This window comes from Hyperolius riggenbachi, chromosome 2, assembly GCF_040937935.1.
Source record: "Hyperolius riggenbachi isolate aHypRig1 chromosome 2, aHypRig1.pri, whole genome shotgun sequence".
Taxonomy (NCBI): domain Eukaryota; kingdom Metazoa; phylum Chordata; class Amphibia; order Anura; family Hyperoliidae; genus Hyperolius; species Hyperolius riggenbachi.
The window spans coordinates 271,970,915-271,991,235 of NC_090647.1; the positions used below are offsets into that span (position 1 = coordinate 271,970,915).

At 43.7% G+C, this 20,321-nt stretch overlaps 1 protein-coding gene across 1 annotated transcript in view; it reads right to left on the reverse strand.

The window, feature by feature from the left end:
- Positions 1-502: 502 nt before the first annotated feature.
- YWHAG (tyrosine 3-monooxygenase/tryptophan 5-monooxygenase activation protein gamma) overlaps positions 503-20,321 on the reverse strand; it is a 38,101-nt gene continuing 18,282 nt past the window's right edge. Inside the window, exon 2 of the mRNA XM_068268678.1 lies at positions 503-3,713. Within this exon, the coding sequence (XP_068124779.1) occupies positions 3,057-3,713 (657 nt within the window). The 3' untranslated portion in view covers positions 503-3,056. The remainder of the gene's footprint in view (positions 3,714-20,321) is intronic.

The following is a 20,321-nucleotide window of genomic DNA, read 5'->3' on the forward strand; positions in this document are numbered from 1 at the left end:
CCTCTTCCAACAATACCAGTAATGTTCAGATGTCTCCTCTCCCATGCAGCTTTCCCTGGTGAAGGGTTCTGACGCGATCAACAGAAGCCTTGCAGAAGAGATGTCTGCTGATCATAACTGGAATCGCTAGGAAGGTGAGCCGCTATTTCATATTACACAAGGGAGTGTAGGAAACACGGGCTGACACAGGGACCAGAACACAGGAGGAAAGTGATACACAGGGGAACAGGAGGAGACATTTGGGTCAGAAGGAGGGGACACACAGGGGTAGCAAAAAAGGATACGGGGACAGATGGGGGCACAGGACACTGATTGGGGAGAACATCTACAAGACGTTCCTGCAACACTTGACGTACCAAGTTTAGCATTTTTTCCCCCTGGTTTTTGCCCATTAAACCTAGGTGCGTCTTATCAGGAGATGTAAATAATACTCTAACAATGTGAAGATTGTGTAACAAATGCTTCCCCCCCCCCCCCAAAAAAAAAAAACACCACACGTAGCTTTGAAGCAGCACCCACATCAGATCTGTAAGTTTATTTGCTCAATGTGCGACAGTTACATAATGAATCACATTCATGAATTCCATCACTGAGGAAAACTGCTAGAAATGGTCCGTGTGCCAAGAAACGGGGGGGAAAAAATATGTACTGAAACACGGAGTTTTGTTTACAAATAAAAATGTAAAACAAAAATGGTAATCCACTGATCAGACCTTAAATAATTCACTGCATTACAATGACAAAGAAGCACAAACATAGGCTTATTCAAAAACAGTAATTTTCCTACACATTAATGAGAATTTCACCATGACACCAGACAATTGAGGTTAGGCTAAACTGGTGTTTATGACCCCTCCCACTCCCCTATTTTTTTAAGTTTTTTTTTTTAAATCCATTTAATATTTTTTTTTATATATTTTTTCTCTTTTTGACCAAAATTATATATCTGCATGTCACAATAGCAACATCCATTACTGACCAATAAGTGATTATTACAGCTCTGTAGAACAAAGTCTACCCTTTAACCCTCACTTTCCAATGAAGAAATGTTTTTTGCTTCTTAAAAATAAAGGCAATGAAATTGAAGAGTAGTTGGCTTGCCATAGGAATACATAACATCTACTGTATAATTTAATTTCAAGCTACGTTATAGAAATACAACACTAGCATGCACAATATTTTATTGAGATTAATGCAGCGGTAGTCATTTCATTGGAAAAACTGTTATATAGGCAAGTGCAATAAAAATAAAAAAATGCTGCTTATAACCTACTCATCATTCCTAGCATTAGAGCCTTCTTAAGATTCTTGAGGTTTTATAGCAGCCACAAAAAGAAAAATAGTTCATGTAATTCCAGTAAATTACTTCCACATTGGACAAGTAAATAACACTGATCACTGGATAGACATTAGGGGTAGAAACAAATGGCAAATTTACAAATTAGCCAATTCATATAAAGGAGTTGCCTCAGTAGTTTGCAATAAATGTCAGATTTCATCATGCCAGTCTAGCATAGCTAGGACAATTCTTTACGAAGTTTGAATTAAAGTTGTATCAGCTGAAATCATCATGTCCTGTAATTACCTATGGCTTAAAAAAAATTATATGTTATATAAAAAAAAATCTTCCTATACAGCTTCCTTTTAAATATTTCTAAACTAGAACGTTTAGAACTTTGGTTGCAAGTATCAAACCAGTAAATTAGATCAAGCAGAGTATTCTAGCAGGAGTTCATTATTTAAAATGCATGCCTAAAGACACATATGTGTGATTAAGTATGATATAACTACCCTTCCACATAGATGATGCAATGAATTACTAATCATAGCAAAATGAAAATGTATTTCATGTATCACTGGGCATTGATTCAGAAAAAGATTAGTGAGAATAAAGTGTCATTATTTGATATAGAACCATTGAACATAATTGTCTTACCACCCTATGTAATACTCTATACTCCATTTAAGTCACTAGCCAAATATGCTCCTGGCATCATAATAGCCACGTCAGAGAAGCAGACAATACTGTGTTTCAAAAAGGTACACAGCAAGATGCTCCTAAGAGAACCTCGCAACAGTACACTACAGACTGTTTTGTATATTTAAAGTGGAGGAGGTTTGAGTAAATTTTAACTCTCTAAACCTAATGCAGGACCAAGTCACAGTTACTTGAAGTACATACTATTACAACTCAGAGTCAGTACAGATTTTTACTCGGACATAATTTAAGATTCTTCATGTACTGAGAGGGGGCAGCCATCTAAACAACCAAACTACAGTTGTGCAAGGACAGAATGAAAGTTAATCACCACTTTTTATGGCTCTTAAGAAGAATTAATGTTTTATGCTAGATAGAAAAAGATTTAAATTCCACCTGAATTTTTCATTAGCCCGCAAGTTACCAAACCTTTATATCTAATTTATGACAATTCTGTTAAACTGGAGAGGTTTATAATTTACTAAGAAAGGTGCAATCATTGAATGCAGACTAGAGCACTACCAAGTTGTTCTGTTCCTAGGTAACTGATAATTAAACTATCAGGAATACTATCAGTTTACTTGTGAAGGTATTGGTGTAAACCAATCTTACAGGAGTCGCGCACAAAGTACACAACACAAGTTAAATAAATATGAGTAAAGCATGAAAGGTAAGACGTGCATATAGCTAAAAATATAAATATAAAATAACTTACTGGAACCACAAAACTATTAAAAAAAAAAAAGGCATTCCATTCAAGTTATTCCTATTCTTAAATCTCTTCCTAAATATGTCTAGCGATAACTTAAAATTAAAACAGCTCCACTTTTATTAACTACAGAACAGTCCATGTGCCAGTGTTGGGCTGCCATTCCATACTAGCACAGCCAGTCTAACGTTCCACTCGTGGTGTTTTGGCAAAATGTCGAAGAGGCAATCAAAGACAGGTGGTAGGGTCTTCCCTGGGGAGGTTGTCCCTTCCTTGCCCTCCCCCACCCTCAACCCCCCACTTGTGGGAAAAAAAATTAAAGACTGCGGTAGTAGCATCAGCGTGCGGCTGCCAGTCCATTAAGAGGTCTTAATTGTTGCCTTCTCCACCTTCGTCGTCTTGCTGATCACTTGTCCAGAGTGTTAGGTTGTCACGAAGGAGTTGCATGATAAGCGTAGAGTCCTTATAGGAGTCCTCATTCAAGGTGTCCAGCTCTGCAATTGCATCATCAAAAGCCGTCTTGGCAAGATGACAAGCCTGTTCAGGTGCATTTTGGATTTCATAGTAGAACACTGAATAGTTAAGTGCCAAGCCCAGCCTAATAGGATGAGTAGGCTGCATATGTTCCTTGCTGATTTCATGCGCCTCACTGTAAGCTTTCTCAGATGATTCAACCACTGCTGCTCTCTTTTCCCCGGTGGCAACTTCTGCCAAATATCGGTAGTAATCACCTTTCATTTTCAGGTAAAACACTTTACTCTCATATTGTGTTTCACTACAATTTTTAATGAGGAAATTATCTAAAAGACTCAACACATCCTGGCATACAGCTTCTAATTCTTTTTCAATTTTTTCTCGGTAGGCACGCACCATTTCTATTTTCTTTTCATTCCCATCAGCAGATGTTTTCTGCTCAATGCTGCTTATCACTCTCCATGAAGATCGTCGGGCGCCCACAACATTCTTGTAAGCAACGGACAACAGGTTTCTTTCTTCATTTGACAGAGCTTCATTTAATTCTGTCACCTGCCAAAGATGAACACAAAAAAAATGATATAATGTAAGAGGGAAACCGGGGGTGGGGACCACCCCACAAACACACAACATAATCACACGACCCCTGGAAAGTAAACTGAATTTTTTTGGGGGAAAAAAAAAACTGGCTGTGAGAAGTTCCCTTTACTATTGGTCCCGGAGACAGCAGGAAATAATAGGAAATCTCACCAATTGTGCCCCAGAATGAATGCAGTTTGGTTTCCCACTAAGCTTAACCTCCTTAGTAGTAATCCCAAGTCAGACTCGGTAAGGGAATCCGCAGCTCAGAGCGTTAATCCTGTGCCTGTGAGTGAGTTATATGCAGGAGCCGCTGCAGATCTCTCTCTCTCTCTGTGGTATGTTTTTTTCTCTTGTTTTTAGGGTCTAAAAGCGTGTGGAAAAAATTGCACGGCTTTTAGACCCTAAATCTGGAAATAATCATAACGCCAGGAAGGTTAAGGCTACGTTCACAGTCGGGCATTACGTTGGACAAGATCATTGCATTACTAACGTTGTAATGGTACGTTCATATTGGCACATTAGCAGTGCAGTGGAATCCATCAGCCTAAGGCAGTACATGCAATGCAGTACCGCATGTGTTAACAAGTGCATTGAAGTATACTTTATATGTACTGCATGTGTCACACTGTAGAAAGTAAGGTCTGCTCAAGTATTACTTATCCCTCTCAAACCTTTATCCATGTCCTTATAGGGAGTAACGTTTATTATGTTCTAATGCAAAATCAAAGTGTATATCAATATTAAACTAAGGTTACATACTCACAGGATTTAGCAAGGTTGGAAACCTGGGTAGGAATTAAGCTGGGTACACACATAAGAACATTGCTGTCTACAGGAACCAATCCCTCAGGTGACAGTTCAGGGCCCAATGCAGTAAAGACATGTTGCTAGATTGAAGGCTAGCAATGTGCTCTGTAAGGGCTAGTTCACACTTGGCACTCGGCGCTACGCTAGCACGCGTTCGGCTCGCAGTTTTAACAAAAAGTCTTGCGATTCTTGTGCACTTTGCGCTTCCCGTTCAATAGAACGAGAATCACAGCACAATCGCACCCAAAATGTTGCATGCAGCGCATTTGCGATTAATCGAAATCGCAACCGTTGCAGTGTGAATGTATCCACAGGGGTACATTGTAGCAGCGCTTTGTTGATCTCCGGCGATCAGCAAAGCACAGAAGAATTGCCCCAATGTGAACCAGCCCTAAGGCTACTTTTCCACTGTAGTGTGAAATTTTAGCCCCCCCCCCAAAAAAAATCATACAAAATATGAAAAAAATTCTGATTTGTGAAAATTTGCATGCAAATTTGTACACGTTTTATGCTAATTGTCATACCTGAAAATTCATATTAGCCAAATTTAACAATCTGCCTAGTAACAGTTTAGTCATGACTACTGATAATTTCCTGTAACCATACATTTTATGCAAACTTTCACGCAAAAATTTGCGTTGCTACGTAATGCCATTGCAATATGTCCGAAAAAAATATGAAGCAGGACCCCAGAAGATTTTTTTCTCACGTATGGACATTCGCATTGCATGGAAACGGACACATTTAACTACCATCTGTTGCCAAATCTATGTAAATTTTCTAAGCGAAAAATCGTCAAAACGTACAAGTGGAAACCTAGCCTAACTGGGTGGGAAGGAAATGGGGGGGGGGGGGGGGGTGTGCAGAGGAACGAGCAGCACATTATAAAGCAGGAGGGCTAAGGGCTACTTGGCCACCTAGTACGAGTTTAATCTAGCATGTGGGGTTTTTTTATTTAAAAATCTTTACCAGGTTAATGTCAGTAAATAGTTAGGGTTGCTAAAGAACTAGAGAATGGAGTTTGTAGTTTGTGTGCACATACACATCACTTAACTTTAAATTCAGACACTACTGTAAATAGGTTGTTGAGGTGCTGCTATGGCTCCTGGTGATCATTTTCTTGTTACGCGTTCTGTAGGACACTGAACCTTAGATATGCGACAGAATGCCTCATCTGCACATTGAATCCAGACATTACAGGTGAGATCAAAATCTTAGTCTGTGTACCCGCACACCCCACCTCCCCTGGTACAACTGCAGAGCTGTTTGCAACAATGCTTGCAGGACAGAAACACTGGATCCTTGGCCACAAAGATGGAAAGAAAATCCAGGCTCATCTAAAGTGAAGATATTAAAAGTACACCTGAACTGAAACCGATAAAGACTGGCATTTATTTTAAACAATGTACATTGTGGTTGTCCTGCTAATCCTCAGCCTCCAAAGCTTTTAGCCATAGACCCTTAATCATGCAGATCAGGAGTTTCTGACTGGCTTAACTGCACGCCAAAATTTTAAAAAGAAAAAGATTTTATACATACTAAGGGATTCTTTCAGCCCGGTGAGCCTGCATCACTCCCACGCCGCCATCCTCCGCTTCCTGGATCCGCCGGTACCGGGTCCCGTCACTTCCGGCGGACGCGGCCAATTGTCCACATGAGCACGGGCTCCATCCATACCCCTACGCGTGCGGCTGCGCAGTATGCAGCCGCACGCGTAAGGGTATGCCGGGAGCCCCTGCGACGCGGACAATTGGCCGCGTGCTGCCACGGACTGGCCGAAACTACGGGACTCGGTACCGCCGGATACAGGAAGCGGAGGACGGCGGCGTGGGAGCGATCCGTGCGTATGGGGCTGGAGGAAGCCCCAGGTATGTATAATCTTTTTTCTGGGGCCTCTGGTTCCCTTTAAAGGATACACAAGTTGAAAAAAAGTACTGCAGCTTTACTTACCCAGGGCTTCCTCCAGCCCCTAAAAGTCTCTTCAACTTCACCACAGTTCTGATGTCACCCAGTCTTCTGGTGCCCCCTCCATGGAAGCCGATGGCCTGTACTCGTGCAAAAGCCGCTGACCCGCTATAGAGGGGGGACACCAGAAGACTGGGTGACAGAACTGTGGCAAGGGCCAAAGACTTCTAGGGACTTGAGGAAGCCCCAGGCAAGTAAAGCTGCAATACTTTATTTCAACTTCTGTATCCTTTAAGGTCTGTGATTTACACACTACTGCAGCTAAGATGCCAGGCAACTGGTATTGTTTAAAATGAAATAAGTATGGCAGTCTCCATATCCCTCAGTTCAGGTGTCCTTTAGTAAAGTAAAATTTAGTTGCTAAAGGGGGTTTGGCCCAAAAAATAAAAAATAAACCCTTTTCACACATGCGAATACTCACAGCAGTCTAAACATCCATCCAGAAACTACTACTGTCCCTAAAGCGAAGATAAAAACAGGGTGGACTACACCATGAGATTTTTTGGCAGACAGATGGTTCGATAGATAATTTCCGACAGGTCCGATCTTATTTTCAAACGTTTTTCTGAATGGAAATTGATCAGAAAAACGTTCGGACATTAAAGAGAACCCGAGGTGGGTTTGAAGAATATTATCTGCATACAGAGGCTGGATCTGCCTATACAGCCCAGCCTCTGTTGCTATCCCAAACCCCCCTAAGGTCCCCCTGCACTCTGCAATCCCTCATAAATCACAGCCACGCTGCTGACAAACAGCTTGTCAGAGCTGGCTGTGTTTATCTCTATAGTGTCAGTCTGCTGCTCTCCCCGCCTCCTGCAGAACTCCAGTCCCCGCCTGCATCCCTTCCCTCCCTGCTGATTGGAGGGAAGGGATGGGGCAGGGACCGGAGCTATGCAGGAGGCGGGGGAGCAGCTGAGACTGACACTACAGATGTAAACACAGCCTCACAGCACGGCTGTGATTTATGAGGGATTGCAGAGTGCAGGGGGACCTTAGTGGGGTTTGGGATAGCAACAGAGGCTGGGCTGTATAGGCAGATCCAGCCTCTGTATGCAGATAACATTCTTTAAACACACCTCGGGTTCTCTTTAAAGGGATACTGTAGGGGGTGGGTCGGGGGAAAATGAGCTGAACTTACCCGGGGCTTCTAATGGTCGCCCGCAGACATCCTGTGCCCGCGCAGCCGCTCACCGATGCTCCGGCCCCGCCTCCGGTTCACTTCTGGAATTTCTGACTTTAAAGTCAGAAAACCACTGCGCCTGCGTTGCTGTGTCCTCGCTCCCGCTGATGTCACCAGGAGTGTACTGCACAGACACAGACCATACTGGGCCTGCGCTGTGCGCTCTTGATGACATCAGCGGGATCGAGGACACGGCATCGCAGGCGCACTGGTTTTCTGACTTTAAAGTCAGAAATTCCAGAAGTGAACCGGAGGCGGGGCCGGAGCATCGGTGAGCGGCTGCGCGGGCACAGGATGTCTGCGGGCAACCATTAGAAGCCCCGGGTAAGTTCAGCTCATTTTCCCCCGACCCCCCCTACAGTATCCCTTTAAATCTGCTGAAAATTTTCATCTTGTATTCCCAGCATTAGTTTTCAAAAAAATGCATTATTTTGCATAGTAACATACAACACAGAGGCTCCCGACAGAGAAAGTGTGCATAGTATTAATTGGTTCAGTGGTTTGATTGCCCATACCCCCTTTAGTACCTCCATTTTACCTCACGTAAAAGGACACCTGGACTGAGAGGTATTGTGCCATATTTAGTACTTTTAAACAATGCCAGAGTTACCCGACAGTCCTGCTGATCTCTGTGGCTGCAGTAATGTCTGAATCACAAACTCAAAACTAGCATGTAGCTAATCTAGTCAGACTTCAGTCAGAACCGTCGATTTGCATACTTGTTCGGGGTCTATTGCTAAGAGTATTCAATACAAAGGCACAGCAGAACAGCCAATCTGCTTTGTTAAAAATTAAATGTGTCATATTAAATATGTCAGCCTCCATATCCCCATCAGTTCAAATGTACTTTAAAGGAAACATCAGGGGTAAAAAAAAAAACCCAAACACAGATCTAGCCGTGTTCTCCCCAGGCTCTATTAGCCAGGTGCTCCGCCCAGCTTATTTTGTGAGCACCCGGCTGTCATTAGCTCGCCTCATCCTCCTCCTATGCTGTAAGCAGATTTGCAGCGGTCCTGAATTCCCCCCCTCGCCAATCAGTGCCAGCCAGTGCTGAGGGGTGGATCGGGAATTCCAATGACGTCACGACGTCGGTGACGTTATCCCGCTTGTCGCCATGGTGATGGGTGAAGCCCCCCCAGGAAATCCCGATTTCCTGATCACAGATCGCCGGAGGCCCTGGGCTCGCTACATGATTTAAAAAAAAAACAAAAAAGAAGGTTAAGTGCCCTTACAATAAGAAGAGGCAGGGTTCTGTATATTGTAGCATCCTGGTGGTTAGGTCGAATCACTATGAACAAAAAAGTGCCTGCACACTATTCTGGCAAATTGACTTGTGTTGTAGTTTTAGGCAGTGCTTTAGAAAATAAAGGAAACCTTGAGGGCTTATTCACAGTGGAACATTGCAGAGCTGCCTTAACTGTTATAACGCAGCTTACCACACTGCATTGATAAGCCTATGGGACATTCACAGTACAAAGTTAGCGTCACTATGTAATGTTTAGTGTTATGGCAACGCACTGCTGCAGTGTTACCTCAACGCACACGTTACCGGTACAGGAAAGCATACATTTCCTGTATGCTTTACCATACCTACTGTATGCGACGTTAAAGTGAAGAAAAAAAAAAAAAAGTTTCTCACCTGAGGCTTCTACCAGCCCCCGGCAGCAGTCCTGTGCCCTCACAGCCACTTACTAATCCTCTGGTCTCCCGCTGCCAGCTAGTTTTGTTTTTGCCGACAGGCCCACCAGGACTAGCCACGCTATTGCGGGCCACAACGCTTACAAAAATACGCGTTGCGGCTTATCTATGCGTATTTTTGTACGCGTTGCGGCCTGCAATAGCGCTAATTAGTCGGGAATGCAGGAAAAAGCTACGCGTGGCCAGACCTAACGCGCCTGTCAGCAAAGACGAAACTAGCTGGCAGCGGGGGACTAGAGGTTTTTTTTTTGGGCTTAAGTGCCTCTAACACCGTTAATGTGCGTTCCCACCTTTTTTTGCGTTGTGACTTTAACGTCGCATTACAACGCAACGCCATACCGTGAATGTAGCCCGAGAATCGGTCAAGAGGGGTAGTACTCCAGAAAAAAAAAAAAACTAATCTTACAGGCATGTGCTCATATACATTTTAAATTGAGTTTTTCACCATACGGTAGTACTCTTCAAATCTTCAGATGACTATAATTTTGTCTTCAAGGAGGAAATCTAAACTTAGTCAAGGTGGCCAACTACCACTTTTGTCAAAGATCTAATGTTTGTACAGAAGACCCCTTAGAGTTAACACTCAGGTTCAAAGAGCCAGTAGTGTGATGTGTGCCTCTGGTATTGGTCAAAAATATGACCAAATGCTTATGTACCGAAATATATTGAAAATACTGCTTTAATATGAAGACAGACTGGTTTGCTTCTCTTTGAGCAATATACTACCTCACATATTAAACTGCTGTGTCTGAGCGCTCAATTAATATTCCCTTCTTATTGAGAGTCTTATGCTGGGCATAGACGGCTCGTTTTTCGCTTATCAATCGAGCCGCTGATGGCTCGATTGATAAATCCGACATGTCCGATGACCCGCCGGATAGATTTCCCGCGGGCGGACAATAGTGGGGACGAGTGGGGATCGATCCAGGAGCCTGCGGGGATGAGCCAGCGGCTCGATCCGGCGCAACTATCTCACCGTGTATTCCCAGCATTAAACTGTAGCCAAGGATTGAACTTCATCCCAATCAGAAGCAGATACCCATTTTCCTATACATCTTTACCTTCTCGAATAGATAATCAGGAGGTTCCCTATGGCTGATATTGTGGTGAAACCTTTCCCACAGTGTGATGTAAGGACCTAGGTTCTGACAGTTTCCCTTCTGTGAGCCTTATTGAATTGTGGGAAATAACTGCCGCTTCCAACTGACAAGCAACTATCTACCTTGTGCATATGTATATAAACACCCCCCCCCCCCCCCCCCCCTTTAGCCTATCACATTGGTGTGGTTATTGATGGCAGTTGGTGCTGTCTTTTTTCCCTCATGTCTGCCAGTAGCAAAGAGGATTCCATGCAGGCTGACTATGGATCAAACAATATGAACAAATTCCATGGCAAATATCAAACTTGACCTCTCTTCTAAACTCTAAAACATTATTTACAGCATATTATATGCAACCAGCATTTTTTTTTTTTTACTAGACCAGCATTGGAAGGGTTACACACAGAGCTTTAACTGGTTCCCCGCCGCCGTACAGTATATCTACGCTCCTTTGGACTTCACTTCCCCGCCCGGAGCGTAGATATACGCACCCCCCGCCGCTACCGCCGATGTCCGCTCTCCCGCTCGCACTCCCGCGATCGTGCACGCCGCTGCCCGCTCGCCCGGAGATCAATGAACGGGAAAATACATTCCCGTTCGTTGATCTCTGCCCCCGCAATGATCTGCTGCTTTCGCTAAGCAGCTCGATCATTGTAAAAAAAAAAAAAAAAATACCAGCCTCTTTGTACTTCCTCCAAGCTTCCGGAAGGAAGCTTGGAGGTCGCATTAAACTGTTGCCATCTTGTGGCCAAATAGTAAACTACACCCTAAACTATTTTTCACACACACATACATTACTTATACAAAAAAAATTAACTCATTACCTCCCACACTCCCCATTTTTTTTTTTTTTGTAATTAAAAAAAAAATAAAAAATGTACAATTAAAAAAAATACATAAATAGTTACCTTAGGGACTGAACTTTTTAAATATTTATATCAGGAGGGTACAACACTGTTACTTTATAAACTATGGGCTTGTAATTAGGGATGGACGCAAAACTGAAAAAAATGCACCTTTATTTCCAAATAAAATATTGGCGCCAAACATTGTGATAGGGACATAATTTAAATGGTTTTATAACCGGGACAAAAGGGCAAATACATTTCATGGGTTTTAATTACAGTAGCATGCATTATTTAAAAACTATAATGGCCGAAAACTGAAAAATAATGTTTTTTTTCCCATATGTTTTCCTATTTTCCCATTAAAACAGATTTAGAATAAAATTATTCTTGGCATAATGTCCCACCTAAAGAAAGCCTAATTGGTGGCGAAAAAAACAAGATATAGTTAATTTCATTGCGATAAGTAATGATAAAGTTATAGGCGAATGAATGTAAGGAGCGCTGAAAGGAGAAAATTGCTCGGATGCTGAAGGGGTAAAACCCCTCAGTTGGGAAGTGGTTAAAGTTCCGTGGAGAGAAATGCTGCCGCATCCGAAGTTTAGATGGATACATTTAAAGTAAATACAATGTAACAAGTGTGGGATGTGACACTGACTGTGCAGGAGCTCCCGGACAGAGAGTGAGTCACATTCCTTACTTGTTACATTGTGTTTACTTCAGTGGAGAGAAATGCTGCTGCAGCTGAAGTTTAGATAGAAACATTTAAGTAAACAATGTAACGTGAGGAATGTGACTCACTCTCCTCTGTGTCCAGGAGCTCCTGCACAGTCAGAGAGTCACATCCCACACTTGTTACATTGTGTTTACTTAAATGTATATATCTAAACTTCAGCTGCAGCAGCATTTCTCTTCACTGAACTTTAAAGCTCTGTGTGTAACCCTTCCAATGCTGGTTTAGTTAAAAAAATGCTGGTTGCATATATGCTGTAAATAATGTTTTAGAGAAAAGTTGAAGTCTGGAGGAAGACTGGAGAGAGGGAAATGCCATAATGCCTCAAGTCGAGTGTCAAGTACCCAGAGTCAGTGATGGTCTGGGGTGCCAGGTCAGCTGCTGGTGTTGGTCCACTGTGTTTTATCAAGGGCAGGGTCAATGCAGCTAGCTATCAGGAGATTTTGGAGCACTTCATGCTTCCATCTGCTGAAAAGCTTTATGGAGATGAAGATTTCATTTTTCAGCACGACCTGGCACCTGCTCACAGTGCCTAAACCACTGGTAAATGGTTTACTGACCATGGTATTACTGTGCTCAATTGGCCTGCCAACTCTCCTGACCTGAACCCCATAGACAATCTGTGGAATATTGTGAAGAGAAAGTTGAGAGACGCAAGACCCAATACTCTGGATGAGCTTAAGGCCGCTATCGAAGCATCCTGGGCCTCCATAACACCTGAGCAGTGCCACAGGCTGATTTCCTCCATGCCACGCCGCATTGAAGCAGTCATTTCTGCAAAAAGATTCCCGACCAAGTGTTGAGTGCATAACTGAACATAATTATTTGAAGGTTAACTTTTTTTTTTTAAAAAAACACTTCTTTTATTGGTCGGATGAAATATGCCAATTTTTTGAGATAGGAATTTTGGGTTTTTATGAGCTGTATGCCAACATCATCAATATTAAAACAATAAAAGACTTGAACTACTTCAGTTGTGTGTAATGAATCTAAAATATATGAAAGTCTAATGTTTATCAGTACATTACAGAAAATAATGAACTATCACAATATCCTAATTTTTTGAGAAGGACCTGTATATTACAGGGCTGTGGAGTCTGAGTTGGAGTCGAGGAGTCGGAGCAATTTTGGGTACCTGGAGTCAGTCAGTGGTTTCATAAACTGAGGTGTCAGATTTTTGTACCGACTCCACGGCCCTGATATATTATATGTACTGTATTATGTGACATCCATTTCCACTTTATCCAGGGCCAGATTACTGAAATGGGCCCAGTAAAAGGTCACAGGCCCCATAAAGATCTATTGCCCCTATCCATGTGGTCCTTAAATAGGAACTGTAGTGAAAATGAATAAAATTGCTTATACAAAATGTATAGATTTAGACAGTGTTTGCCTATTGTAAAAGGTTTCCTCTCCTTGATTCACATTCTGAAATGTATCACTGGTGGCAACATCTAGTTCTGCCGGGTGATCTGTACAGAATGTCGGACAGGCCTAGGAAGTAAGATGATAAAGGCCTCTGCTAAGCTTTAAAATGTAAAAAGCAGTAAAATGAAGTTTTTTTTATAATGCGTCACATTGTTAGCATGCATGTTTAATGTGTTATTGAGATGTCCTGGGTGCTAAAAATGGTACTTAGTTCACTTTAAGTTAGACTGGTTGGTGGCAGGAGGACACCTGGGTGAACCTTTGCCGGCCAATATTGTACTTCCCACAGTCGATGCAGCAACACACCTATTTGACATTGCACACAAGCAACATTCCCTATAGCTCTTTTGTATGAAGTAAAATAAAACTAGCAGTCAGATCAATGTTGCATCAAATATCTGCTGACATCCGACAGTAGAGATGTCAGCGAAGCCCTCACCCTGTACTACTTCCGCGGAGTAGCACGGCTGCGCTGATCAAAGACGCGAACCGCTGGCCTAGCGCAGCTGTACTACTATGGGTCATAGCGACTCAGAAGTAGTAGCGGCCCAAAGAGGTTCGCTGGCAAAAACGCTTCGCCAACATCTCTATCTGACAGTATAAAGAGTCGCTGTATGGTACAAGAAGACAGTCTTATTTCTCTAATCTACAGTTCATATGGGGGTGCTTTAAGAAATTTGTCTAGTTTCACTTTAGGGCTGATTTTCCAAGACTGAATTCTAAACAGACAGCAGCTACGTAAAATCTTCATTTAGCTGCAAAGCAAAAGGTAATACTTGTTTGTACCTTACAGCCCAGTCTTAAAGGACAACTGAAGGGATAAGAATATGGAGGCTGCCATATTTATATCATTTAAAAAAAAATATCAGCTACCTGGCATCCTTGCTGATCTGTTTGGCTGCAGTAGTGCCTGAATAACACCAGAAACAAGCATGCAGCTAATCTTATCAGATCTGACAATGTCAGAAACACCTGATCTGCTGTATGCTTGGTCAGAGTCTATGGCTAAAAGTATTGGAGGAACAGGATCAGCAGGACAGCCAGGCAACTGGTATTGCTTAAAAGGAGGAGATAAATATGGCAGCCTCCATATCCCTCTTATGCTGGGCAGACTGTTCGCTTATGCGCCGGTATCGAGCCGGCGCGTCACCGCTTGACCACGTGGATCGATCCCCGCTCGTCCCCACGGGCACTTCCTTATCAGTGTTTCGTTTCTACCATTGTCCGCCCGCAGGGATCGAGCGCGATATCGACCTGCTGCGATGATCGGACAGGTTGAATATTATCAATCGAGCCATCAGCGGCTCGATTTATAATATAAAAACGAACCGTCTATGCCCAGCATTACTTCAGTTGTCCTTTAAAGGGGGTTCTGTGGTATTGTAAAAATCAAACAAGCTGACACTTACCTGGGGCTTCTATCGTCCCCCTGCAGCTGTCATGTCCCACGCTGTCCTCCGATCACCCGTTCTCCTGCAGCTGTCATGTCCCACGCTGTCCTCCTCCGATCACCCGTTCCCCGCCGCCGGTCCCGGTCTAATATTAGTCTAAACAGACGAATAATGCTCACTCCTTGTGTCATCAGGAGCTTACTGCGCAGTACGAAGTTTTCTTGTACTGCGCCTACAGTAAGCCCACGTGATTACACCAGGACCAGCGGCGGGAGAACGCCCCATCTGAAGAGGACAACGTGGGACATTACAGCTGCAGGGGGCTGATAGAAGCCTCAGGTGTCAGCTCGTTTGATTTTTACAATACCACAGAACCCCTTTAAAGAGAACCCGAGGTGTTTTAAAAGAATGCTATCTGCATACAGAGGCTGGATCTGCCTATACAGCCCAGCCTCTGTTGCTATCCCAGACCCCACAAAGGTCCCCCTGCACTCTGCAATCCCTTATAAATCACAGCCATGCTGTGAGGCTCTGTTTACATCTGTAGTGTCAGTCTCAGCTGCTCCCCCGCCTCCTGCATAGCTCCGGTCCCTGCCCCGTCCCTTCCCTCCAATCAGCAGGGAGGGAAGGGATGCAGGCGGGGACTGGAGTTCTGCAGGAGGCGGGGAGAGCAGCAGACTGACACTATAGAGATAAACACAGTAAGCTCTGACAAGCTGTTTGTCAGCAGCGTGGCTGTGATTTATGAGGGATTGCAGAGTGCAGGGGGACCTTAGGAGAGTTTGGGATAGCAACAGAGGCTGGGCTGTATAGGCAGATCCAGCCTCTGTATGCAGATAATATTCTTCAAACCCACCTCGGGTTCTCTTTAAGGCCCTTAGCCACCCTTGCAATTTTTCCAATTTTCCTGAAAGGCGATTTTTTGAGTTACCAGAAGACTTTTCCGCTATCTTGCGACGTGGGTTCAGGAGCGTGTCATTTAGCGCCGCACGGCAACAATGTCCGCCATGGTGGATTGGATCATTAAAGTGAACCTCCGGACTAAAAAAATCTACTCAGCAGAACTGAAAAGGCTTGGTGTTTCTTTAACAGTTTCACAGCATCAGAACTTTGTTTTTCTTACCAAAGCATCATTTTTAGTTGCATTTTTATCTAAGCTCCACCCATCAAAGAAAAAAAGCCCAGGCTTTTTTTCCCTGATGCTGTGCAGAGCATGATAGAATTTCCTATGTTATTCACGTTGCCTAGCAACTGGGAGAGGTGCTCAGCACACAGGACAGTTGGAACTGTGTCATGCTCCGTCACCTCATTTCAACCAAAAAGATGGCTGCCATCATGAAATCAAACATTTGCCTGTTCTTTTAAAAAAAACAGGGTGGGTAAGAGATTATATTACCTATCTATTTAATTAACAAAACTAATGTAACTTAATGACAGTATGTTTGTTTAGGCTGGAGTTCCGGTTTAAGATGCGTCGACTCCATTGCAAAGTACCATGATCGCTTGAAGTCCTGTTCGATTGTCATGTGCTGTTGCACATACTCGCCAACAGGAAGGTGGATCGGAAAGGGCTCGTAGTGGGACGTCTCTGTGATCCATCTCCCTTTGTGGCGAGGTACCGTAAAGCTAAGTACACACTTAAACAGAAGTCTTTGGAAAATGAAAGATCAGGCCAATTTTACCACCTTCCATGGAATATGAGAGCCATACCTACACAGTCTATTAAGCAGAGTACCCCCATCAGAAAAATCTTTGCAAGATGCTGTGTACATGCAAAAGATCAGTTCCTGCAAAATGCATTCATAGTCTAGGATATCTGCAGATCTCACGCACCTCGTTTAATGGACATTCATCTGCAGATCCATCCTGGTGGATCTGATCAGAAGAATGCCCGTTAACCACTTTACCTCCCTTGCTACGCTTATCTACTCCCCACAAAAGTTTACTTGAAGCTCAGGGGAGTAGATAGGCGTACTTGTGGTAAACAGTGTGCTGTATGCCCAATAAGCTATCTGATTATGTATATAGGGTATCATTTTAACCGTGACAAGTGAGAGAATCGATTTTGTGTTGTTTGACAACTGAGGGCTAAGTCATGTGATTTTTTTTACCGGAAAACTGAATGAAAAGCAATAAAACTGTTATTTTCATGTACTCTATACCCCTAAATAAATACTGGTAAAAAAAAACAAAAGTGACAGCATTGAAAAGAGAATACACAGTTACCCTAGGGACTTAGCTTTTAAAATATGTATGCCATGAGAGTGTATTACTGTTAAGCAGGCCATACACTGGCTCGATTCACGGCCGTTTCGACAGCAGATCCGATCCTGGGATCGAATCTGCTGCCAATCGCTTGCGCTAAACGCACCCGCCGATCCGATTCCCTCCCGAAATCGGATCGGTCCGTCGATCGCACTGTGCGGGAAATTACCCTCGATCGCCCGGCGGTAGGAGCGCGTCGCTTGCGGCGTACGATTCGGGCCCGATCCGAGCATGTATACATTACCTGAAGCTGGCTCCGGGGTCCTCTTCTCCTCGCTGCACCGCATTTCCGCATGTCCCAGTGTACGCTTATACTTCCTGTGTCACTCCGGTGACCAGGAAGTTGAAATAGAGGGCGCTCTATTTGAACTTCCTGGTCACGGAGTAACACAGGAAGCGCCGGGATGGAGCAAGAACAGCGGTGCGGTGCAGTGCAGTGCGGAGAAGACGCCCGGGAGCCAGCCTCAGGTAATGTATACGGGGGGGCAGGCGGCAGGAGCAGCTGAACAGATTGTGATCGGTTTCAGGCTGAAATCGATTCCCAATCTGTTTGCAGTAAAGGCAGCCATACGATCCCTATCTGATCAGATTCGATCAGATAGGGATCTGTCAGCTGGTCGATCTAATGGCACATCGACCAGTGTATGGCCACCTTTAATCATGAAGATAAGGAATTTTAATTACTGATAGAGTACAATGAGAAAACAAAAAACACAAACCAGAAACTAATATATTATCGCCATACATTGTACTAGGAACATTATTTAAATGTTGAGATAACCAGGACAAATTAGCAAATACAATGTGTGGGTTTTACCTATGGTAACATTGTTTATTTGAAAACTATAGTGCATGGAAATGGAGAAAGTGTATTTCTTTTTTTCCCTTTAAAATGCACAGATAATAGCATAATTACTAAAAGCAAATATCACCCTCACAAAGCATAATTTGTGGCAAAAAAACAAGATATAGATCATTTACATCTGATGAGTAGCAATAAAGTTATTGGTGAATGAATGGGAGGAACACTGAAATGTGAAAATTGCTCTGGTTTTTAAGCAAAAAACCCTGTGGTGCTGAAGTGGTTAAACAAGGTGTGTATGAGATCTGCAGATAGACTATTTTGCAGATACTGATCTTTTGCATGTGTACAGCATCTTTGTGCACAGAAACTTGCAAAGATTTTTATCTGATGGGGAGTTCAGCGAAATAGAATAGAGACTGAAGGTATGCTTTCAACAGGGCTGTGGAGTCGGAGTCGTGGAGTCGGAGCAATTTTGGGTGCCTGGAGTCGGAAAAAAATGCACCGACTCAGACTCCTAATGAATTTAAACAGTAATTAAAATAGAAAATATGATAAATGTTCTATTTCTCAGATAATAATCATAAATAATTTATACATGCAGTAATAGCTGTGCTTAGTCCACAAAAATGAAATAAACCAATCAAAATTAGTTACTTGTGCTGCTTCAATAAAGCAGTCCCCATATTTTTAAAGTCAGATATTCACATCTGATTGTGACTGTATATATGATGTGTACACAGGAATCTCATATATGTTACGGCCAGAACCCGAAGTGTGGCCACTTCGCGTTCTGGCCAGCCACTTCGGGTTCTGGCCGGCCAGTGTGCGAAGTGGCCGCAGCGGAGCGGCCAATGTCAGAAATGTAATTACTACACTAAGCTACCATGTATTTTACGGCCGTCTCGCTGCGGCCAAATGTATAACAACTTGCTTAATTTCATTAAATATAGCCGGCGGCAATGTAATAGATGAAGCCGCCGGCTTTCGCACTGCCTCCTCTCCTCCTCTCCCGCCTCCTATACGATACGGAGCAGCCGCGTTCGTCGCGGCAGGGGAATCCTGCCGTTCCTGCAGAGCGGGTGCTCTGCTTCCCCTGCCGCGACGAACGACTCTCGGGGACACGCGTGTCCCCGCCGGCTGCTCCGTATCGTATAGGAGGGAGGAGAGGAGGCAGTGCGAAAGCCGGCGGCTTCATCTATTACATTGCCGCCGGCTATATTTAATGAAATTAAGCAAGTTGTTATACATTTGGTCGCAGCGAGACGGCCGTAAAATACATTGTAGCTTAGTGTAGTAATTACATTTCTGACATTGGCCGCTCCGCTGCGGCCACTTCGCACACTGGCCGGCCAAAACCCGAAGTGGCCACACTACGGGTTCTGGCCGTAACATATATACGAAATAACATCTATGCTGTAAGTATAAAGCCTGATGTGTAGCCGTGTCACTAATAGAGATGGCCAAGGAAATAATTCTGCGTCGATTCTGATTTATGCAAATGTACGCACTCTTTGCTCATGAAATCAAATTTGATATGTTGTTAAAAATTTGGTTTGGTGACTACGAATTAAAATAGTACCTGAGCAGGATGAAAAGAAAAGTTTTATACATACCTGGGGCTTCTTCCAGCCCCCTTCAGGCTAATCAGTCCCTCGCTGTCCACCTCCACCACCTGGATCTTCTGCTATGAGTCCTGGTAATTCAGCCAGTCAGCGCAGTCCGGACGCATGCCGCTCCCACAGCCAGGAACATTCTGCACCTGCGCAACAGTGCTGCGTAGGTGTAGTTCGCTCTCGGCGGCGGAGTGTGTGCATGCGCACTACGGCGGAGTGTGTGCATGCGCACTACGCCAGACTGGCTCAAGTACCTGGACTCATAGCAGATGAGCAGGGTGGCGGAGGAGGACAGCGAGGGACTGATTAGCCTAAAGGGGGCTGGAGGAAGCCCCAGGTATGTATAAAACTTTCATTTCATCTGTCTCATGTTTACTTTGTTACACAGTAGTACTATACTCTACATATGCACTACCCACAAAGCTGCAGGGAATCCACTGAGAATGTTGTGCACATTGAACACAGAGGTGCTGTCTATCACCCATAAACCTGGTTCAGATTGTGCATGAAGAATGTGTAATAGAGGAAGAATCTCCTTATTCCCCTGCAGAGTACCTGCACATCACTCTTACATGTACCCACAGTTACATTGCCTAGGGCCTGATAGATGTTCTTTGTTCCGGCCTGTACCTTTTACAAGTACTCTTACCAAGGACTAGTTTTAGTCTATGACTAAAGGGAATAAATAAGGCAGTCTCCATGGCCTTCTCACTTCAGTTGTCTTTTAAAATTCCTAAGCGTTGGCAGT